Source organism: Danio rerio, chromosome 17 (assembly GCF_052040795.2).
Source record: "Danio rerio strain M-AB ecotype USA chromosome 17, GRCz13ab, whole genome shotgun sequence".
NCBI classification, from domain to species: domain Eukaryota; kingdom Metazoa; phylum Chordata; class Actinopteri; order Cypriniformes; family Danionidae; genus Danio; species Danio rerio.
Genome location: NC_141037.1, coordinates 17379887 through 17404970, shown reverse-complemented (window position 1 = coordinate 17404970; position 25084 = coordinate 17379887). Strand labels below are relative to the sequence as shown.

Below are 25084 nucleotides of genomic sequence, written 5' to 3'. Positions count from 1 at the left end.
AAACGCCAACTGAGCCGAGGTTCGAACCAGCGACCCTTTTGCTGTGAGGCGAAAGCACTACCTACTGCGCCACTGCCTCGCCTGTTACAATTCAATGATATACTAAAAATGGAAATGTTCTGTTTTTATCTTAGACACTATGCATATAGCAACACAGAGTGTGTTTACATAGACAGCAATACTCTAGTTTTAATATGATTAAGACAATACTCTGATTAAGAATCTACCATATAAACAGAGATTTTTGATTACACTCAAAAAAAAAAGTTATTTATTTAACCCAATGGTTGAGTTAAACATATTTAGTGCTTTGTTGTTATTTTAACCTTTATTTAGTTATTTATATATTAACTCAACCAGTTGAATTTCAGCAGTCAACTGATTTAACTGACACAGAACAGCTGTATTAATAGGCGTGCGTAATTCTTTGCGTTATAAAGTTTATTTAAGCTCTAATACAAAATTATTGTTGTTAATTTTTCATTAAATTACCTCTCTGTGTCGTGTTTTTTATACCCGTTTCACCAGCACTCTTGATTATTGATGATATAAGTGGGCGCTTCATAGCTGATCTATATTAAATACATAAAACGCTTTCTCTACCTCCCATGTTTATCTCTACTATTTTTTCTTTGGAGGAATTAAATGATACACGTATTTGAGATTTCCGGCCGTCATTCTCGTCTTAAGGGCCTAGCGGAGACATTTATTTATTCATAGAGCCATAATTGTAAAATTAAAAGTAGGAGTTAAAATGACCCATAGTTGGGAAGGTGCGATAATAACCTTATAATTGGGTTATAGCTTGGTGTATTTTTAACCCACCCAACTATATTAACAGAGTACTTTAATCCGACTGAAGTCATAATTGTAGTAGGGATTTCACGATACTGGAATTCAATACCAATCGGTACTAAAATGTTTAAAGCGTTCATTTCCAGCAAACATTTGAGCGCTGTTGAGCACTGTTGTGCTTGTGTTCACGTGCTCAACAGAAATGACTGTGATTGGCCGTGAATTGTAAAATCAATCCAATATATCGAAAAGTATACATTTTCTTTCTAAATAAAGCTATTAATTTGACATTATACTCAATAATCGCAATATATATCATAGAAAAATTAAATATCACAATGTCAGTTTTTTCCAATATCATGCAACCTTAATTGGAACTCATATTGCAGAAAACGAAATATTGTAATGTGGTATAACATATAATACAGGCACATGAAAGGAACACTCTAAAACCAACTCATAAAACCCTTAATCATCTTGTTTAGATTAAGGTAAATAAACTGATTACTGATGTTCATGTAAATGTAGGCAGTCAAAGCTATCTCTGCTCACAATATCCCCATATTTTATTTTTTTATACGTGTCATTTTGCATATGACTTCAGGGGTATTTTTAGTGAATGAAGATGATATATAGTGAATGAACACAAGATGCAGAAGTGTCAAGTTCAAGTGACACTTCCATGAAACTCTCTTACACTGGACATGTGCCACCAGGCCATCTTTAAAGGTTCAGTGAAATTAAAATAATGTTTTTTCGATGTTAGTATCAGTATGTTAGTCTTCAAGGATATAAAAACTAGAGTGGTACAAAAGAGATCAAACTGATATAAACATGTAAAGCTTACAGTTTGTCTCTTCCGCCTAAATGGATCAACTTTTGTCACTTCACACTTCAGTTTCTCATCAAGTATTGACCAATCAAATGCTCTCTAGCATCAGACATGCCTCGCCTGCTTCAAGACGCTCCTCATTTGCTTTTCATTTGATGCACTTGAGCGTAATCCCTCATTGACAGAGCTGTGATAAAACAAAATGCTATTGGTAGCTTTTTTAAAGGGGAGGAGCTACTCTGTCGCGCCCTCTCTTTGTTTTTTAGTTGAAATTATATCAAACATTACATTCAAAAAAAAAAAAAAAAAGCATATTTCAAAGCACTTCACGGGACATTTAAAGTTAATCCCTGGGATTGGCACAGATTTCAGTCTGGGAGCACTGGCAGCAACAGCGAGAACAACCTGCACCAGCATTCCCCCAAAGCAGCTTCCTGTCCAATAAATGCATACCAAATAAACTTCTGTGGTTCAGTCAGCTGAAAGTCTGAGATGCACCGACAGATGAAAACTAAAAGGCTTGGCCTACTGCTAACACTCCCAACCCAACAACAGGCCAAAGCTTGCCTGAAACCACCACAACTTTTCTGCGGACAACAACAAGGAAGCGGAGAGAAAGCATCTGCAGCTGACTCAGAATTCCTTGGAAAGGATGCAGTCCGAAGCCACGCTAGCTGCAACAACTTCCCGCTAGCGCAGGAAACAACTGGTTTCCTCTCAGCATTGGTGGCCAAGGTCCAATCTAACTAGCTATTCCAAAAATCTGAATTTCCTGCATTATGTCACTCGAGTGAGAGAGAAAAGCATGTGTAATGTTAGGAACATTGATGAGCTTGGAAAGACTGACACAATCCTGAACCTAATAGATCATCCAAGATCAAGTGACAATGGGGTATTTCTGCACACAAACTTTTCATTTTCAATCATCCAGCCCAAGCTTTAGGGTGAACTGTCGCACTATTACAAAATTGGCACATTTAAGATTTGATTTCTTTAAAAATCTGTGATCTTAACTGCCTGATTAATATATACGATATAAAGTGGGTTTCAAACTGGACAAGAAGCACTGCAGTAAATTCCATTTTTTTCACACCAAGTTTTTAAAATATGGGAATTTATTTTACTGTAGTATTTTCATTTTCAGCTACTGATGGTGCTTACATTTACACTGTCTTTTAGGGCTGTGCGATTAATCGAAATCGAATCGCAATTGCCATTTGAAATGTTGTGATTAGCTAAAAACTGCAAGAGGCTGTAATATGAAATATGTATTATTTAATTTAGAGTAGCCCAGAGCTGCGACAAAAAACAACAACAAAAAAAACAAAAAAACAAAGAGCCAACCACAAATGAGTTGGATGATGGCATTTGCCGCTTTCAAAGAAAAACTGCATGCCGGTAATATGGGAATATTTTGGTTTTAAAGTCACAGGCACCGGATAAAACCAAGTAATTTGTAAGAATTGTTGCCACAGCATGAGAAAATACAACAACCAGTACTGAAAAAAGCACCACAGGTGGCTATATACACAGGAGTGTTTTGCTAAAAAGTCAACTGAAAATATTGCCAGTGATAACAGAGTTTCAGAGTTGTTTTAGTCATGTTAGTTTACTGAATGTTCTCTAATTTTATAATTATTGTCTTTTTGTGTTTGTAATAAGCAACACCATCTCGCTAATTAGAGTTCAACTTATTTACAGAAGGGTACGGTCATTTTTCTTGGGTTTATTGTTTGCTCTAGAGAAAAATAAGCATTTAATTTCAGAACATTTAAAGACAGATAAATGTTGTAGTAAGTTAATATCTTTTCTGTTCCTTTTATAACCAACACTCACTGCAATTAGCATTAAGAAGCTATGATACAGATTATTGAGCTGAAGCTTTACCATCAAAATCAAAATTGCAAATCAAATTGAAATACAATATCGGTCAAAAAAAAAAAAAAAAAAGAGCAATTACAGTAGATATTTTCCCCAAATCACACAGCCAGGCTTTCATCTCGTTTTACACCTGACAAACTACATAAATGCTTAAGTCTGTTTAACTGTTGAATTTTAATTGCATTACAACATAGATGCTGAAAAAGGAACCTTAAAACATTGGCCGTGAACATACCCCGTTGATCACCTAGACACCTACAGATATTAAAAGGCAGCACACCCAGCCTGATCTTACGAAAAAACGTAGGTATTTTACGTTTTGCCAGTTTAGTGGCTAATTTGTAAGAATTCGTACGAGTTCAGTCGTGCGAAATTGTATGATTTGAAACAGGAGGCGTGGCACCTATCCCCACACCTAAACCCAACCATCATTGGGGGATGAGCAAATTGTACTAAATTGTACGAATTAGATTGTACGAATTCATACGAGTTACTAGCCACTAAATCAAAAAGTTACGAACTGCCGTGAGATTGTGTTGGCACACCGCTGCCCTGAGGCTCATTTCTATAACTGTTTCTGTGAGTTATTGGAAGTAAAATTATAAACAATGCATGTTTCGGTTAGTTATATGAAACTTTGACTGCATTCTTCTTGCCAGGCAAGAAAACAATCAGGCAGTTTGTGTACTCAACTGACGTGGGGCACCAGTAAATCATTAACTTGTTCAAACTAGCCATTTTATCCACCCAAAGTGATCCTCACATAATCTGAAGATTGAATATGGACATTTTCTTATAAGGACTCAACTCATTTGGCCATGGGAACATGCTCGCTTATGCAACTTTGGCAAATAGTCCATTCAAACTCCCTTCCTGCCTTTGTCCAAAACAGAGAGAGAGCGAATGAGAGAAAGAGAGAGAGTGCAAGTAAAACAGAAAGTTAAGTGTCATTTGCAGTCTCTCTAAAACAGGACAAAAGTAACAGCTAAAAACTTTAGATTTGGAAAAACAATTTTAACTGTTCGATAACTTCCCGAACACTACAAATGGAGACATGCAAGCGTTTAGAATAATATTTGTGACTTGGAAAGCTCACACAGGCTGTCAGCACACAATCCGTGCTGGAGTCTTGTGACTGAATGTTACGCTCCAGTGGGACACGTGACCACATCACTACAATGTAGCAAATATTTCATGCTCTGGTGGATTTACCAAGACACATGTTCTCCCACGGCAAGACCTGCTTTAATGCCATGCGTTCATGTAAGAGACAATCAAGCAATCATGCAAATAATCTTGGAGAAGGAGAAAAAGTGAAAGGAAATGAAAAGTATGCATGACACTTATTGTGATCTAGAAAGATGGATGGGATGACTAAGGGATGGAGAGAGACAGAAAGATCTTTTTCATAAACACAGAGAACATGCAAAGGAAGAGAAAGACAGATAGATACAGTCAAGAAACAGACAGGTATACAAAGATATGGTCAAGAAAAAGAGAGATAGACAAACAGATAAGCAAGAAATTGGGTGGATGGATGGATGGATGGATGGATGGATGGAGGGGTGGATAGATAGATAGATAGATAGATAGATAGATAGATAGATAGATAGATAGATAGATAGATAGATAGATAGATAGATAGATAGATGAATAAATGGGTAGATAGATAGATAGATAGATAGATAGATAGATAGATAGATAGATAGATAGATAGATAGATAGATAGATAGATAGATAGATAGATAGATAGACACGAATGGATGGATGGATGAATAAATGGGTGATAGATAGATAGATAGATAGATAGATGGATGGATGGATGGATGGATGGATGGATGGATGGATGGATGGATGGATGGATGGATGGATGGAAGGATGGACACGAATGGATGGATGGATGGACACGAATGGATGGATGGATGAATAAATTGGTGATAGATGGATAGATGGATAGATAGATAGATAGATGGATGGATGGATGGATGGATGGATGAATAAATGGGTGAATGGATAGACAGACAGATGAACAAAAAAGATGATAGGTATGTAAACATACAGTCAAGAAGAAAAAAACCCAGACAGATACTCAGGAAAAAGATGTCAGACAGTGGTAAATGAACTCAATCAGATCATGTGACCTAACACAAACACATACTGAAAATCCAGCTGGCATATTTTGGTCAGATGGACTTTGCCAAACCCCTTTACTGACCACAAGATTAAAGGATGTGTCACAATTTCACAAAACCTAGACAGCCTTTAGGGCATCAAGGGAACGATCTCAAAGTCTAGGAAAGAGTCACACTCGTATTAGACAGCAAGGAGATATCAAGTGACAGAACTGAAACTCGACTCACCTCTCCGGTTCATGGGCCGAACCCGAACCGCCACCTTGACGTTGGAGTCGTTCAAATTAGCGTCACCCATAATGTATCGATATATCCACGAGGAGACGTGTTATAATACGACCAAAATGCTTGCTGACAGCCTCGAGTTCATAAAATCAAACTCATCTAGATTTGTCTGTCACCGGAGTCCCGGATAATTCGTGATATCTGAAGCGTGTCGTGTCCAAAATTGGCCAGCATTGTCCTTACCGGGTTGTTTTTCTGCGTTTTGAACGGCACAGTAGAGACATGGTCGCTTTTTAAAAATGTTTAAAAGAAAAGTTTGGTGGAATGTCTTGACAGCTGGAGCTTTAGTTGGATCAAAAACAGAGTTGAGAGAACAGCCAACTCCCTCCTGGATTCCTGACACACTCACACTGGGTCAAACTGCAAATGTCAAGACTTTTGTCCGGCAGGAAACCGAGTAACTAATAAGTTAGCAGGGCTTAAATAATTCATGGCTGACTGAGGTTGTCTAACTACCACATTACGCTTGAAGGAGCTGGCTTTGCATTAAAAAACAAACAAATAATAATATTTACAATTAGGAAATCGTTTTTTATCTAAGATCTGTGAAGTGTTTATGCAAAATCATTGGCCTGATTTGGCTTTCGCATGACTATTAGACTAATGTTAGGCTGTCACACAGTGATCTGTCAATGCAGCAATTTAACATGAACAAAATGGCAAACAAACCGGGTAATGTTAAGGACCAAAAAAGAATTAACGTTAAATGTCAACGACAGGAGAAAACCACACACACACACACAAAATAAATCCAAAAATGGCAGTTAATTCCGTGCGAATTATTGATGAAATATTAGGAGATCCAACAGTATCTGATGAATTTTGGTTGCTTTTCAGGCTGGGTCCAACTTCACGAGCTGATTAAAACAATGGTGCTGCTCTACATTGCCATCCAGTTCAGCAGATCTTCAGAGTTAGCATCCAACATCACGGAGACGAGGCTTTTAGAGAACCAACGAATCCAAGAAAATTAAGATCGGACCGATTTAAGGGCTCCAGCGTGGATGTTACGGTCGTATTAAGCAGCCGCTTTATTTCATGACTGAGCAGCGTGAAGCCGCTGATGTTAACGGTGATCTGGGTAGCCCAGCGGAAGTTGGTCTTTCAAAGTAAAAGTCCCTAAAATAAAAGTACCGAAAACATGAATAGTAAATAAATAAACAGGGACTAACAGACAACAAACATAATAATAATAATAATAATAATAATAATAATAATAATAATATTGTTGTTGTTATTCTTTTATAATTTTTAATGTTAATTATTATTATTATTGTTGTTGTTATTATTGACATTTATACTATTATTATTATAAATAATAAAAATAATAATAATAATTATTATTATTATTATTATTATTATTATTATTATTATTATTATTATTATTATGTAGTTGTTGTTATTATTTATTATTATTATTATTATTATTATTATTATTATTATTATTATTATTATTATTATTATTATTATTATTATTATTATACACTATCAGTCCAAAGCTTGCTCAGGGTTTGTTTGATCACAAATACAATAATTAACAACAGTAATATTATTCATTATATTATTAATATATTATATATTTTTAATCTACAGTAAAATCTGTTTTACTGATTTGCTGTTCAAAAAAATGTATTATTATAATTGTTCAAAACATTTGTTAGACATTAAATATTCAAAAGCTTTAAAAAAAAGGTTATAGGACACATTCAATAGATCAAGGACGACAGGAAAATAAGTTTTTAATATTCTTTAAAATAAATCTTGTACTCATGAATTAATTATTAAAAGTAAATTCTGTCATGGTTTTCAAAAAATATGAAAGAAATGTTGATATAAACATTATTAAAGTAATAACTCTATTAATAGTAAGTGTACATAGATTTTTTTAAATACATGTAGATTTTATGAGGTACCAAATATCAGAACTGAAACTATGTCATTTATTTGTGATCAGCTGATCTCCTGGGAAAGCCCCACAACCCTCTTTTAAAAAAGATGATGATTTGGAAGTTGTGGTGCTGTCAGATTCATTTTGGTAGTTCCCATTTAAAGTGATAGTTCACCTAAAAAAGAAAATTCTGTCATCATTTACTCATGTTTCAAACATTTATAAGTTTCTTTCTGCTGTTGAACACAAAAGAAGATATTTTGAAAAATGCTGGAAACCTGTAACTATTGAATTTTTTTTTTTTTAAGTTTTGGAAACACTTGGGGGTGTGTAAATTTTCATTTTTGGGAGAATTGTCTCTTTTAGTCTAATATTTTAATGGTGTACAGACTTTTTATATCATTTGCAATGATGCACATTCCAGTCCTCACGTAAACGCACTGCAACTAGCTTTTGAAATGTACAATATTCTTTCATACCACTCATTTTAGGAGGTTAAATACAGAGGGTTTTAACATAAACCCGTTATTTGTTCATGTTGTGCGACATCTGCTGGTCGCATCTAGATTATTAAATCACACTTTCCATACATGTACTTATATTACAGAAAACTTTGACCGCCCCCTGGCGGCGTGCTGTAGAACAGTTTAAAAATTCTCCTCCTATAAGGGTCTAATCTTGTTGTGACAAACATAAATATTTTTGTGAAAACAAACAAAAATATACTCTGAAAAATAAGAAAAAGCATATGGATGTAAAAAGTAAAAAAAAAGTCAGATCGTTGTCAAATAAATTGCATTTTTTGTTCACCACTTCAGCTTCACTTTTTCTAAATGCAGTTTTGAATGTGCTGCCATTTTTTCACCTTCAAAAAAAAAAAAGATAGATTTTGTGATTTTTTTTCTCCGTGTAAAATAATTGAACTTTAGACAAAATTTGAATAATCAAATTACACTTCAAACCAGTTAATCAGTTAGACTACCACTTATCGTGTCGATGTGTTCTTATGGTTTATGTACTTTTATTAGTGTTTTTTGTTGTTGTTGTTTTATAATTGACTGCGGCTTCATAATTGTGTGATTGTGATTGGTTCTGTTTTGGCGGGAACTTGATACAGCGGCGGATGATCAAGACTGCGCAGACTCGCACTCCGAATGACAATTACAAGATGACAGCCGCCATTCTCTTTAGAAGGTAGCTTAATACATAATTACTTATGTACATAAAGCACGATTTTACAATATTATTGTATGTTGTGCTAATGAAATATGAACAACAATGTTGTTAAAATGACCAACCTGCATGACTTTTCAAGTGGTGCTCGCTGCAGAGCCATTTGAGAAGAGCTGAGCTCCAAGGAGGGGGAGCTTAAGCTTGAGCTCCACCTTTTTGCACTTCTTCTACGAGTGATGTCACCATTTTGAAACAATCTTGTGAATTTAGATATAGTTATTTTGTCACATACTGTTATACAGATGTAGCTTGCTTATGTAAGATTTTGGATGCAGCCTTTGGCTTCACTTTTCTACAGATAAATAAAGACTGTCTTCTTTTTTCTTTTTCTTTTCTTTTTTTACAGTCTATGGTTGTTTCCAAAAAATGAAAGTGGACTATAATTTTAAATATTATTAAATATATTTATACAACTTTCTTTTTCAACTTTTTTACTATCCTATCTCATTTTGTTAGCATCTTTATTTAGGTCAAACCTTAAAAAAGGTACCTTTGTTATGTAATTGTAAATAATTGCTTTTTTGTTAATGCAAAAACCCCTATGAATGTACATTGTGTATTATGGAATGAATGTGTTGTAATTGTAATTTGAACATATACTATGTTCATCATGTTCATTCAATAATTTTCCTTCGGCTTTGTCCCTTTATTCATCAGAGGTCACCACAGTGGAATGAACGGCCAACTTTACACAGCGGATGCCCTTCTAGATGCAACTCAGTACTGGAAACACCCATACACTCTCACATGCACACATATACACTACAATCAAATTAGTTCATCCAATTCACTTAAAGCGCATGTCTTGGGACTTTGGGGGAAACAAGAGCACCGATAAATAAGGGATAAATAACTGATAAATAAGGGACTAATGCGAAGAAAAATAAATGAATGAATAGTGTATTTTTTAGAACTCAACAAATATCTTTATGGACAGTATACAGAAATTAAATTGAGACTAAAGTTTGTATTTATTTATTTATTTGTTTCATATATATGGCTTTTGTGTTTTATAGAATATGAGTTGATAAAAATATTGGACATGCATAAATAGATAGCATTTTGATTGAATTTAGTGGGCCGCTCTGGCCCAAAATGCCAGGGCTGATTTTTTGCCCCAGTCCAGCCCTGCCCAGCAGAAACCTACACGAAGATGGGGAGAACATGCAAACTCCACAGAGAAATGCCTACTGGCCCAGCCGGGACTCAAACCAGTTACCTTCTAGCTGTGAGGTGACAGTGCGAACTTTATATGATGATGATCCTGTATTTAGGGAGGTGCGGTGGCTAACGCTGTCACCTCACAGCAAGAAGGTCCCTGGTTCGAGCCCCAGTTTGCATGTACTCCCGGTGTTCAGGTGGGTTTCCTCCAGGTGCTCCGGTTTCCCCAAGTGCAAGGACATGAATTAAATAAACTAAATTGTCTGTCGTGTATGTGTGAGCGAATGAAAGTGTATGGGTGTTTCCCAGTGATGGGTTGCAGTTGGAAGGGCATCCGCTGCGTAAAACATATGCTAGATAAGTTGGCGGTTCATTCCGCTGTGACAGCCCCTGATTAACAAAGGGACTAAGCTGAAAAGAAAATGAATGAATGATCCTGTATTTATTGGTTATGTAATACATACATATCCCACTAGAGGATGCCGAATTCCTAAATAAAACCCCTCGAATTTACTTTTAAGGTCAGAGCATTATAAAATAACAGTTAAGGCAGGTGTTCTACACTTACATTCTTTGCTCTCACAAAAATAGTTTGCATACTTTAGCATTACTGTAAAAAAACAAAGTCTCCAAAAAGTTTGATCAAGTCTCTCACTTGAGTTTACTTAAAGCTGAGTCACCATTGGCGTACAGTCACACCCACTGCACTTACATGAGTAAGTTGTCTGTAACTGAAATGTCATGCTCCACCCTGCACATAAAGGTTGAAAATAGGTAGAATAATTACAGATGAAGAAGTGCCTCTTCTGTTGTGAGTTTAATTTGACTGTCCTTTCAGTAAAAGGAAAAAGTTGTACGCAGAGAAAATACGTCTGCTCCAAAAAAAACACACAGAGTCACAATACGGAGAAAACAAACTACAATTTAAACAGCCGTCTGTGGTGATTAGGGTTGAAATGTAAATAGGATTTGACGTTTGCTGATTATGTCATTAATTTGGGGCCGCCGCAATTGTGCAATCATTGGCTCTAATAAAGTCTAAATTAGATTTAGATCAGCTTACTGAACAAAGCATTAATCACAGCGTAAGCAAAATTCCACTGTGAAATTGAATCCTTATGCATGTTTCTTTTTTCAAGATCTATGACTTAATCATTTCAGTCTGGGTACATACAGTGCACTTTGAAGCTTGGCAATTTAGTGTAAATGTTAGAGCGTGAGGGGTCTGACGGAGGACTCCTGTGATCTGTGTGGCTGCAGGAGGAGGGTCTTCCAGGGGAAAGGGCATCTGCTTTGAATCCCTCCACACGGGCAGCCTCCACCCCACTGTTACGCTTTTACCTCCTCTCATACCTGAAGACACTATTAGAGAAGAGCAACAAACCACATCCATCTCAGAGTAATTTTAATGAGCTCATTGCATTACTATGGGTTGTTTATTTATTGTGGTTAGACAAATACCTGGGGCCTGTTTCAGAATGGCGGTTAACTGAAAACTCAGAGTATTTTAACCCTGAAATGAGAGAAACTCTGGGTTTTCCGTTTCAAAATGGCAGGTTTGTTAAACTCAAGAAAGCAGGGTAAGTGAAGCCTGTTTCTGAAAGAGAGGTAACTTTAACTCAGAGTCAGTTACTGTGGTAACTCACTCTGTGAATCTAACCTGGTCAGAAGCAGGTTTTATTCTCTAAACTCAGAGTTTCTGTTGGTCTCCTCCCCTTTTTAAAGATAAAGCGGTATTTCTCGCTTTAGCCTTACGTTTCCACCCACCTATTTTAATGCTCATTTTGGATACGTGCATAAAAACGATTGATAGAAACGTCATAATGCACATAACTTTTTAAAATATGTATAAAAAACGCGCATAACTGAGTTGGATAAACTTTTATTCGATAGAAAATGTGCGCATAAACTACGATGGAAACACTTTTACTGAACAAATTACAGTATGTACATTAAAAAAAAGATCATGATCATATGATAATGAAAATGTGTGTAATGAACAAACCAGCAGGCTGAGCACACTGTAACACGTCTTAAATATTGTTTTAGTCATTCTAAAATGCCTTAACTGTTTCAGTATTAGTGTATATTATTAATTACCTCCGAACGTCTGGTGCGTGTCAAGAGTCTCCGAGTCTCATGGCTTCATTGTCTTCTGACAGCATTGTCTTCTGACATCGTGGCGCAAGTACATTAATTAGGCTAAATAAAGAATTAATTGACGCAGCTTCTTCTACCACAGTAAATTCTGTTTTTACTGTTGATATTTGGTGCCAGTTTAATCAGGAAGTGACAATTTTTTTCTCTTTGACTCGTTGGATGGAATTTTATTTGCATCTTTTATGCAATATTCCAGTTTTGCACATACATTTATGTAATATATTTGGATGGAAACATATTGCCTACATTTTAGTCACACACAGAAGAACTGTACTAGAATGGCTTATCCTTTTTTAATAAATAATTAAATTAAATTCACCTTCGACATGCACTGTAACTAGATTAATGGAATTATTATTCTTTCGAAAAATTATTTATATATTAACCTCTATCACTTAATCAATAGAAAAGGCAGACACACAAGTGCACTGTTAAATCATTTAAAACTAATAAATGTATAAAAAAGTTTAGAAAAAAAATATAAACGTCACAAATTACATTACTTATTTTATTATACTTAAATATTTAAATACTTAAAAAGTGAAATTAGGCATTAACTTGAGCAGCTGTTTTCCCACTCTAACTGTCTCTTCTTCACTGATGGTTGCTTCTTTTCAAATATATACACTCATATTTGCTATAACTTTGCATGAGAACATCAAGTTCAGCTGGAGAAAGAAATGGTGATCTCTTTTATAAGATATTGCCATAGTCACTCGTAATGTCTGCGCTCCATTGATAATGCCTTTTTAAAGTCACGGTGTGCGCGCTTAACTCTGAGTTGGTCTACTCGAAGTTGATTGACCCAACTCAGATCAGCTATTCTGAAACCGAAAACTCTGAGTTTTTAATCTCTCGGTAAATCAACTCAGAGTTCAAGTTTAAACTCTGAGTTGTTTGAACCTCCTTACTGAAACAGGCCCCTGATCATAAGGTCAAAGAAATAATAAATAATATTTGCCAATAGCATATGTTATTACCCCACAGCCATGTCACCCTGCAGCCCAAGACCGGTTACTCACTGAAGCTAAGCAGGGCTGAGCCTGGTCAGTACCTGGATGGGAGACCACATGTGAACACTAGGTTGGTGTTAGTTAGGCCAGCAGGGGGCGCGTAACCTGTGGTCTGTGTGAGTCCTAATGCCCCGGTAAAAGTGAAGGGGACACTATAGTGTCAGTGGGCGGCGTCTTTCGGATGAGACGTTAAACCAAGGTCCTGACTCTCTGTGGTCATGAAAATTCCCATGGCACTTGTCGTAAAGAGCAGAGGTGTAACCCTGGTGCCCTGGCCAAAGTCCCTTAATCGGCCCTTCATGGCCTCCCAATAATCCCCATCCACCGAATTGGCTCTATCACTGTCTCTTCACTCCACCAATAGCTGGTGTGTGGTCAGCGCACTGGCGCCGTTGTCCTGTGGCTGCCGTTGCATCATCCAGTTGGATGCTGCACACTTGTGGTGGTGTGGAGAGACCCCTCTCATGATTGTGAAGCGCTTTGGGTGTATGGCCATACACAATGAATGTGCTATATAAATACACATTACATTACATACCGTAGAACTGGTGATGAAAAAAACGTTACTTGTCATTTAAACATCTTGGTCTGGTATTATTATTATTTTTGTAACACAAGAATTTCTCACCTAAAATGATATTAAATAGATTGGTTTAGGTGAGGGCGTCACGGGTGGTGCAGTGGGTAGCACAATTACCTCACAGCAAGAAGGTCGCTGGTTTGAGCCCCGGCTGGGTCAGTTGTGTTAGGACTGCATTGTTGTGTTTGTGTGTTGATTTGATTTCTAGATTGGGGGCGTGCCTTTAGCGCACCTGATGCTGGTCGGCGTCCTTATTTAAACCCCGGCAGAGAGCTTGTCGGGGCCGCTGTCCATTTACTTGGCAGTTGGCCTGAGCTGCGCTTCAATTTGGACATTATGCTTTGTTTTGCATCCATATATTATCACTGACAACATTTACCGCATCCATACACTTGCATTTCACACTGATTGAACATACTGATACTGATATTTTGATTATATAATTTAAATTGAGTTAAATAAATCTTCTTTTTGATTATACTTCTCCTTGTCGTCTCCCTTACTATGTTACATCCCTGAGCCAGGTGTAACAGTTGTCATTTTTTTTAGTGTGGAGTTTCTCCCCGTGTTCACGTGGGTTTCCTCCGGGTGCTCCGGTTTCTCCTACAGTCCAAAGACATATACTGTATAGGTGAATTGAATAAACTAAACTGGCAGTAGTGTATGTGTGCAAGAGTGTATGGGTGTTTCCCAGTGATGGGTTGCAGCTGGAAGGGCATCTGCTGTGTAAAACATATGCTGGATAAGTTGGCAGTTCATTCCACTGTGACGACCCCAGATTAATAAAGCGACTAAGCCTAAAAGAAAATTAATGAATGAATGGTTTAGGTGAGAAAAAAAGGCTTTATTTGTTATCATTTAAATATTTTGGTTTGGTATTATTATTATTATTTTATTTTTTACAAATTAGAATTTCTCACCTAAAATAATTTTAAATAGATTAGTTTAGGTGAGAAAAAAAACTAATTTAACAAATTAATTAAAAAATTATTTTATTCAGTTTTATACATTTTATTATGTATTATTTATTTTATTTTCTATTATTTACTTATATTGTCTGATTAAATAGATTATTGTAGGTCAGAAAAATAACACCTTTCTTCATTAAATAGATTATTGTCTTATTAGTAGATAAAAAGTATGTTTGTTACCATTTTGTTTTTGCGTTTTAACAAACAAAATTTTCATTATCTTATTACTGTAGGTGAGAGAATGTATATGTTTTACCAAAATGTCTTTGACTGGTATTTCTTATTTATTTTATTTAAAATAGCAAAAATCACAGCGAAAGTGTTGCAATGTTGCAAAACATTTGTATTTCATGTAAAGGCTGTTCTTTTTTACTTTTTTTTATCAAAGAATCCTGAAGAAAATGTATCACATCCGTTAATATGGTCTTTAATTTAGATACTGCAGCATGACATACCATAGAAATGATATAAGTGAATCGCAGACATGGTTATTTTGAACCAATTCATTCAAGGAAATCACCCAAATCTGTTCATGGTTATGCTTGTGTTATTAGTGATTTCTGATCATTATTAGCAAGAGAGTCAAGTTATGAATTATTTCTTTTAATATGTCCAACTCTCGATTCTTAAATGCCTCTCTTCTCAATGTCTTTGAAATGCAGAATCAGTTCTTTATGGACTCCCATAATTATCGTTTTTTAGATAGAGGCATTGGTATTAGCCCTATATTTTATAATGATGCAACAAGTGAAAATTGTTTTTAAACCTCTTATTTGGTGATGGGATTTGCTATATGACTCTTATAACCAAATATTAAATTGTATTTAATTTAGGTTTCTCATAAAACCCTGCTGATATTCCACTTTTTTTAAACTTCGGCTTTAACCCTTTCAGGTTTGCGATTCATACTTGGCTATTTTGTGTGCTGCATATTTGATGGTGTTAAATTCATCAACAGACCACAGAACACATTTTCATGTGCGATAAGCAATTATTGTGCAATTTGAGAGCATCTGTGGCGCTTCATGTCAAGCGTCCCGCTTTAGATTTAGATGCTCTTCTCTCAGTAATGCTGTGGACAGGATCATTCATAAGACAGCACTTCTCCAAGGGCCGGGAACAGTTAATTGATTACCCATGCCAACTACCCCCTCTGAACCCTCTCTGTTAAGATAAGTGTCGTCCCTGAAATCGAACCCTCTGCCTGCCACGCTTCCGTCTGATTAGCTGCCGGAACAATTATCTTAATCGTGTCATCTTAACGAACCCCTACGATAAGCCGCCTTGGGGCCAGTAATCTAGAAGACCTTCGCCTACATGGAATACTGTCCCTTATCGCCCTTCATAATAAAGATGAATTAAGTTGAGGAAAAGACAACATAAAGTTCCCATTGCGGGTGTTTACACTTGTTGTGTTATTGGTTTATCTTATTTAGGATCGAGACATCGAAATCATCACCGTGACTAGGCAGCATTTAATGTGTGGAAAAACAAACAAGATAAGTGATGTTGAGTGAATAGCCAGCTCGCAATATGCAAGAACAAGCTATATTTTTACATTGTCCTAAAGAGGTCATGAACTGACTGCATAAACTGAATATAGTACTGCTCTGTGTTTTCTTATCAAGATAACAGAAAAAAAACAAAATTAGGTCAATTCACAATGCCATAATTGTCAAGCCACAATGATATAATATACATAAAACTATTGTTTAGAAAAACTGGCTTTAACATTAAGGCTAGGGCGGCACGGTGGCTCTGTGGTTAGCACTGTTGCCTTACAGTAAGATGGTCGCTGGTTCGAGTCGCTGCTGTGCCAGTTGGTATTTCTATGTGGAGTTTGCATGTTCTTCACATGCTCGTGTGGGTTTCCTCCATGTGCTCCAATTTCCCCCACAGTCCAAAGACATGGGCTATAGGTGAATTGGGTAAACAAAATTGGCTGTAATGTATAAGTGGTGTAACTGTGACAGTGTTTGGGTGTTTCCCAGTACTGTTGCGGCTGAAAGGGCATCCGCTGTGTAAAACATATGCTGGAATAGTTGTCGGTTCATTCCACTGTGGCGACCCCTGATAAATAAGGGACTAAGCTGAAGAAAAATGAATGTATGATTATTAAAGGTGCATTTACTTGATCAGAAACACAGTAAAACAGTAATATTGTGAAACAATACAATTTATGATAACCTTTATCCAGTTCAATATACTTTTTTAAATGTCAGTGTAGTGCTTTTAGTATCATTACCCCAGTCCCCAGGGTCACGCGATCCTTCAGAAATCATTTTAACATGATGATTTGGTATTTCAGAGACATGGCTTATTATTATCAATGTTTTAAACAGAAATACTTATTGGGTATTGGTGACTTTCATTTTCCTTTTAAGTTAATAGTGTTTATCTTTAACTCAATTTCTGTACCTAACGCAGACAAACATCAATAGACAAATGGTGGTTTTTATACAAGCATTACCAGGTTAAACTGAATTATAGTACACAACAAAGGTTTGAGCTTCACTCTGAAAAAAAAATATATAACAGATATAAAAGGTTTAACCTTTTTATTTTGTTTTCAATATAATTCTATTAGGGCAGTATGGTAGCGCATTAGTATAGCACAATCGCCTCACAGCAAGAAGGTCACTGGTTCTAGCCCCGGCTGGGTCAGTTGGCATTTCTGTGTGGAGTTTGCATGTTCTCCTATTAGCTTATTTACTGCAGATGTAGTTTAAGTGTAAAAAAGCTTTATGTGACAATTTCATGAGGTTCCTTTCACAGCATTGATGTTGTAATGCAAGTAAAATATAATGCAACTTAAGCATCTATTTGGTTGTTAAAGCCTAAAATAAGACAAAAGACTGTTTAAACGCAGGCGCTTTCACTAGCGGAGAAATTCCATTAAAAATACTGGGGTAAAATTAATTTCCATATTTTAAAGACATGGCATGGAAAAATATAATTTAATGCAGCGCTTGTTGTTTGGTCTGATGCTCACTTATGTTGTATCTCAAGCCAGGCAGTGAAGATTGTAGTTTTTAAACTCTGCTTAAACGCAGAGATTTTGTAAGGGATGACAATTAACCCGAAGCCCTGGGGCTGGCCAACTGAAATTAAAAGTCTGTGTGCAGATACCCCAAAAACAAAGATACCTCAAAACATAGAAAAGTAAAGTTTAGAGGTGAGAATTTTAGGAAAATAGTACAATTACAAAAAACAACAAAAAAAAAACATTTCATTTTATTCTGTTTGCTTTCAAAACAAGCTTCTAAAAGGCATAGTTCACCCAAAAATGAAGATGTTTTTTTATCATTTATTCACACTCAAGTGGTTTCAAACTTTTATGAGTTTCTTTCTTCTGTTAAACGAAAAACAAGATATTTTGAAGAACATTGCATGGTTAAAATCTTCTGTTGACATCCATAGTAGAAACCAAAACTACCATGGAAGTCAGTGACTATTTTTGGTCCGACATTCTTTAGTATATTTACTTCAGACATAAACTTTAGACAGGTTTGGAACTGAACTGTCATTTTTGGTTGAACTAGCCCTTTAACTGACACAAATGCAATCAAATTGTGATTACTTATCATGCATTTACATGTGATGTGCTCTATTAACACAATTTCACACCATCAAATATGCAGTGTACAAACTTCCTGTGAAATCACAGGAAGTGTGAATCACAAACCTGAAAAGGCTAAAGCTAAGGTAAAAAGGTGAAATATACATCAGCAATTTTTGAAGAAAAAAAACTCTAAATTGAATGCGGTCTCTTGGCCTTCTTGCCCCGCAGAGAATGCAGACGGAGCTGCGCTGCTGTGTGTGTTGGATGACTCATACTGTGCCGGAGCAGGATTAGTAGATGGGAAATGGGTTTCTGGGAAAATCGGAGGTGAGCAACTATCTTCTCTCACTCAGCACAATGTTTCTACACTTTCTGTTCTCAGCTTTGTATTTTCTAAAGATTTTTTTTTTCACTTTTTCTGGCCATATTTAAACCTAAAAACAAAGGAGACATCATTGGCACATTGTTAGAAAAGTGAGACACACTGAATATGTACAGTGCCAGAAAAAAGTAATACACCCCTCACAGATGCCTTTTCTTTTCAGCTTAGTCCCTTTATTAATCAGGGGTCGCCACAGCAGAATGAACTGCCAACTTATCCAGCATATGTTTTATGCAGCGGATGCCCTTCCAGCTGCAACCCATCACTGGGAAACACCCATACATTCTCATTCACTCATACACTAAGGACAATTAAGCTAGATCAATTCACCTAGCGCATTTCTTTGGACTGTGGGGGAAACTGGCGCACACGGAGGAAACCCACACATACACGGGAAGAAAATGCAAACTCCATTCAGAAATGCCAACTGAACTAGCCGAGACTCAAACAGCAGCCTTCTTGCTGTAAGGCGACAGAGCTACCCACTGCACCACCGTGCCATCCACCTCTCACAGATCTCTCTTTTTAATTAATACTTTCTACTTTCTAGGATGCTATACGATATTTGGGTATATAAATTAGATAAGTCATTACCAAAGCCAAAACTTGAACTAATCTAACAAAATAACTTTAGACCAAAGTGCAAAAATTTATGAATATAAAATATTAAATATTAAATAAATGTTAATAAAGAGGAGAAAGTTCGAGAACCATACAAAATATCAAATTTTAGTAGAAATTTTGTAGTTTGTATTTTTTTGCAACACCACATTTGAATTTAAATGTATTATCTTTTTATTCTATTCTATTTTCTTTCTTTCTTTTTTAGTCCATATTCTATTTATATTTTAGGTGACCAAATGTTAAAATTTAAAACTCTATTTTAATGAATATGGCCACTTAACAAACATGTTTTGTTTAAATGCACCAAAATATCCATTTTCCTATTTTACATTCCTTGAGAAATTTATTAAAAATAAAAATTTTCAAAGAGGGTGAACTCAGTTATGCTGTGCATCCTTTATAGATTAATATACAAACAATGGGCACAATAGGTGTGGCCCATTTCGGTGATTGGTAAATTAAATGTAGATGTGTTTTTATATGTACTGAAGGCATGTTAATTGCATGTCTTTTTTAATGTTTCTCATAATATTTGTAAGAATAAAATGACAATTATTAATAAAATATATTTATTAATGTAAAAAAACAATCCTAAAATGTATTAAAGGCTGTCTACGATATGGTTTTATCACTGACTTTGAATAGTCTTTTTTTATCTAATGCTGTATTTATATCATTAAAACTTCTGGCTCACAACTGGACAAAGCATCATGGTTTATAGGATAGTGGCAAGCTATAAAGATTTTAAATTGTATTACAAATAACATTCATTTGGGCGGCGCAGTGGGTAGCGATGTTGCCTCACAGCAAGAAGGTCACTGGTTTGAGCTGGGTCAGTCTGTATTTCTGTGTGGAGTCCAAAGACATGCGCTATAGGTGAATTGGGTAAGCTCAATTGGCATAGTGAATGTGTGTGAATGAGAGCGTATTTCCCAGTGATGCGTTGCAGCTGGAAGGGCATCCGCTGTGTAAAACATATGCTGGATAAGTTGGCAGTTCATTCCTCTGTGGCGACCCCTGATTAATAAAGGGACTAAGCCAAAAAGACAATGAATGAATGAATAACATTCATTAATATGTTGGGGCTGCACTGTGATTCTTAAAAATAGTCTTTTAATATGTCATTCAAAGATTCTCACTCAAAATATGCCTGAGAGGATTTTTTTTACATCTAGTCCAGAAGGGCTGATCAGAAATCTACTTTTAAAGCACAAGCATATCTAGAGTTACAGGGAATAGTCTGAAAAAGACAAAGCATCCAGTGAGTGATGTTTAATTGGGAGGGAAATGCCTTGTTGATGCCAGAGGTCAGAGGAGAACGACCAGACTGGTTCAACCTGATGGAGAGACAGCAGTAACTCAAATAACTTGGACAATAGAAGATTGAAAAAGTGTTGCCTGGTCTGATGAGTCTCCATTTCTGCTGTGACATTTGAATAGTGGGTCGTAATTTGGTGTAAACAGCGAGAAAGCATTGACCTGTCCTGCCTTCTATCAACTATGCTAGTGCTAATGCTAGTGGTGTAAGAGATATTTTCTTTATATATTCTCTTCTTTGGTCTCCTCACTACCAACTGAGAATCATATCAACATCACAGCCAACCTGTGTATTTTTGCTGACCACCTTCAACCCTGGATGAGCACAGTGAGCTCATATTCTGGTCTATATAGATAAAAATCTTGAAGGAATGTTTCCAGCAGCTTGTTGAATTGATGCCAAAAAAGTTGGACTGATGAGAAAAAGGGTTCAACATTAGTTTGATTGACAATAGCTGATTCCATCTAAAGATGCACACTAGATTTATTAACAAAACTAATATTGCATAAACAATTAGAAAAAAATGCACCATTTCCATAAATTTTTATCATCACTTCCTGACCATTTATTGTAAATCTCTGTTCACAGCTATTATAACCTGGATATAATGTTCATAGTACATCCATCTGTATATATCACTATAGTTTTTCTATAACTGCACTTTATAACTTATACCTGTATCCTGCACTTGCTGCTATTGCACCTAAACTAGACCTAAACTGCATTTTGTTGCCCTTTACTTGTACATGTGTAATGACAATAAAGTTGAATCTAATCTAATTTTCCCACCCTTCTAATTTTAAGGGGTGGGAAAAAACAAAATAAACAATTAAACGTTATCTCACTGCAATTAATACCCTTTTGTATTTAGTGGCTAATTTTGTAAGAAGTGACAGTTTAGCGGAGGTTAAGGGGCAGGGTTTGGTGCCATGCCTCCTTTAAAAATCTTACATTTTTGTATGACTGAACTCGAGGTGAAGTTTATTTATAAACAAATTTCGAGAAGATCACGTGCTTATGATTGACCATGGCTTAGATTTCAAAATCACTATAAATAACCAGAGTTTCTTACCTCAGTTATCTTCATCTTGAAGAATCCCCCCTTCCACCCCTACTCCTCCCTTTTTCTTTATAGGGTGGCACGGTGGCCCAGTTTTAACATTGTTGCCTCAAAGCAAGAATGTCACTGGTTCAAGTCTTTAAATTGAATAAACTAAATTGGCCGTAGTGTTTGAGTGTGAATGAGTGTGTATGGATGTTTCCCAGTACTGGGTTGCAGCTGGAAGGGCATCCACTGTAAAACATTTGCTGGATAAGTTGGTGTTTTTTTCTGCTATGGCAACCCCTGGTGAATAAAGAGACTAAGCCGAAGGAAAATGAATGAATGAATGAATGAATGAATGAATGAATGGTCTCATCCAATCACGTGATGTGATTTTGCTAGTCAAAGTGCACCAAGCTTGAAATTTGGAATGCAGTGACATCCAAAACAGCGATTTACAAAACTTGTCGTACACACTTGTGTTTCCAGTCTGTGCCAATTTAGAATAAACAAAACAACATTTCAGATTGGTTGGTACACTGTTTTGTCCATTAATATTGTCCCATTGTGCCTATTTTTGCTATCACATGACTTTTTGATGGACATGCTGGAATTTATTCGGTAAATGCATTTCCATCTTAATTTATGCACATTTTTTATCGTATATAAAGTTTATCTTAGTGCTACCATTAAGCATTTTATGTGATATTCCAAAATATGCATAAAAATAGTTGGATGGAAGCAAAGCTAATCACAATACTTTACATAATTTTACTTGAAAGTGCTGATCACACCATCAATCAGTACTCCATTATTGAACAGCAATTAAAATCTGAGGTTTGCTTGTGATGCATTAGAAAAAGCGCCTGCTATTAGTGAAATTCTAGAGATGCTGTACATACGGAGCTCTCAGTGGTGCAGGTGTATTGCCCTGTTTTTATGGCCCTTTGTAATGAGTCCTGTGGCAGAATATTTCGCATTATGCAGGACTCTGTCAAGTCAAATGAATTGAGTGTGTTTATGGGGAGGGCTCATTGCCTATGACAAATAACCTCATCTGGGTCTTTACCATGCACAAAATGACTCAAATTAGATTGTGCATGATGTAAGCTCTACTAAAATCAGTCAGTAGCCCTCTGGGTCCGTTTCTTATTTGGGCAATATCGCATGAGGTGATGGAAAGGGTATATTGTGCTTTGATATTTAGGATATAGGAGTCAACAACAGGTTTTGTCATCCCAGTGCCAAAACAAAAGATCATATTTAATAGGTTTTTTAATAAAGACACCATGCACTTATGCAATATTGAAACTCTTTAAACTCTTAAGGCACTATTTTCACTCAGAAACTGAGAGCAAATTATATTGAACTACAAAAAAATTGCACGTAACTATGGTTGCACCAATATGACAATTTAGGGAAACAACAACTCTTTATATTTGGAAGGCGATAACCATTACACTTCCTGACAAAAAGTCTTGTCATCATTCCCACTTGTAAGAGCAACAAATAAAAGGTAGAAGGTAGATTCTTTCCTCATGAATCATCTGTTGAACTGCATCCCAATCATCACAAATACTGCAGAACATCTATTGGAACCTGCATGGACCAAAGATTCTCACAAAAATCAGTCAAGTTTGGTGAAGGAAAAATCATGATTTGGGGTATATTCCGTATGGGGCATGCAAGAGATCTGCAGAGTGGATGGCAACATCAACAGCCTGAGGTATCAAGACATTTCATACTTCAGCCTCTACATTAAAGTTTCAGAAAAGCAAATATGGTCAAGGTCCTCCTGGACTGGCCAGCCCAGTGACCAGACATGAACATTATTGAGCATGTCTGGAGTAAGATGAAAGTGGAGGCGTTAAAGATGAATCTAAAGAATTTTGATGAACTCAAGAGTCTTGCAAGAACGCTTTCTTTGCCATTCCAGATAACTTGATTAATAAGTTATGTGAGCCATTGCAGAGATGTATGGATGCAGTTCTTTAAGCTCAAGGGAGTCATACACAATATTAATTATTTTTCCACTACACCTTGACTTGATATACTATACTGTACAAAGTTCAATGACAACACATATGAAGAAATCAAGACATGATGTAAACCATCGAGGTCTTCAAGGACAACAAAAACATTTAATACACAACTACGCTTCATTAATTGTACACAGATATAACCTATATGCTATAAAATTGCAGGTTAACCGTTTATAATATCTTATATTTGATTGTAACTTTAATTTGATGTCCACCTTTTGTAAAGCTGCTTTGAAACAATAATTATTGTAAACTAAACACATTTCTAAATCTGTTTTAGCTTCACTGACCTCTTACTTAAGTAATGATCATAAGGACACAAAAAGAGCCCTAATAGCACTGTTTCTGTATAATGACCCGAAGGCAGATGTAGTATCAACCCTCTTAACAATCACAGGCCAACTGAGAGCAGCTCTGAAAATTCACTTTCCTCTTGGACATGGAAGAAAGCCAATGCAGCAGCTTTCCTTTAACGGTTTATCAGGAGTATCTCCCCTTGACCAGGTGCGTGAAGCAAAAGGCCAGCTCTCTCCATCAGCCCAGTTCAAACCTTAAACTGCCTTTCTTGTGAATCACTGCAGTGATAAAGAAATCCCATTAAGTGTTTGCCAGTTTGCACACCCCATCAATCTCACTTGTAGCAAAGAGGAAGCCAAAGTGTGTGAGAGGCAAGTGAATGATAGTTGGACACGAGGAATAGTTTCACCCAAAAATCAAAATGTGCCGTTCATTTACTCACCATCAAACCATTGAGGAGGTAGCTGATGTTTTTTTATTAATTTTACTTTCATTAATTTTTAGCTGAAAGTGTGGTCCTTGATGGTTCATGTATAATGGAAGTCAACATCTTAAGCATGTGGATTTAAAGGTAATACCTTTAAAAATAATGTTCTTTTACAGACAGATTAGTTCACTTCATAAAATCTCAATAATAGGTTTCCATCAACCTGTGTTAATGCACAATTTATTTACAAATGTAAAAAAATATATATTTTATTTATTTATTTTTGGCCTTTATTAAGTGGATAGCAATGTATTTTAGACAGGAAGCGAAGTCGAAGAGAGAGAGGGGGATAGAGACGGGAAATGTCCTTGATCCGGGATTTGAACTTGCGACGCCCTGCAGTGCTACTGCACCATATGTCAGCACGCTAACCACTAGGCTATTGCGCCAACATTAGTG

At 36.1% G+C, this 25084-nt stretch overlaps 1 protein-coding gene across 9 annotated transcripts in view; it reads right to left on the bottom strand.

Annotated features, from left to right (window-relative positions):
* The window catches only part of kif13ba (kinesin family member 13Ba), a 91305-nt gene extending 84309 nt beyond the window's left edge, over window positions 1-6996 (bottom strand). For 8 of the 9 annotated variants that reach the window (XM_087290303.1, XM_087290305.1, XM_087290298.1 and 5 more), the window contains exon 1: window positions 5869-6996. Coding sequence is in view for 5 of the 9 variants with exons in the window: in XM_087290298.1 (XP_087146424.1) it covers window positions 5869-5938 (70 nt within the window). In the remaining 4 variants the exon portion in view is untranslated. Of the gene's footprint in view, window positions 1-5814 lie in introns of all 9 variants that reach the window. The other variant, XM_087290306.1, reaches the window with a different exon arrangement.
* Window positions 6997-25084: the final 18088 nt, after the last annotated feature.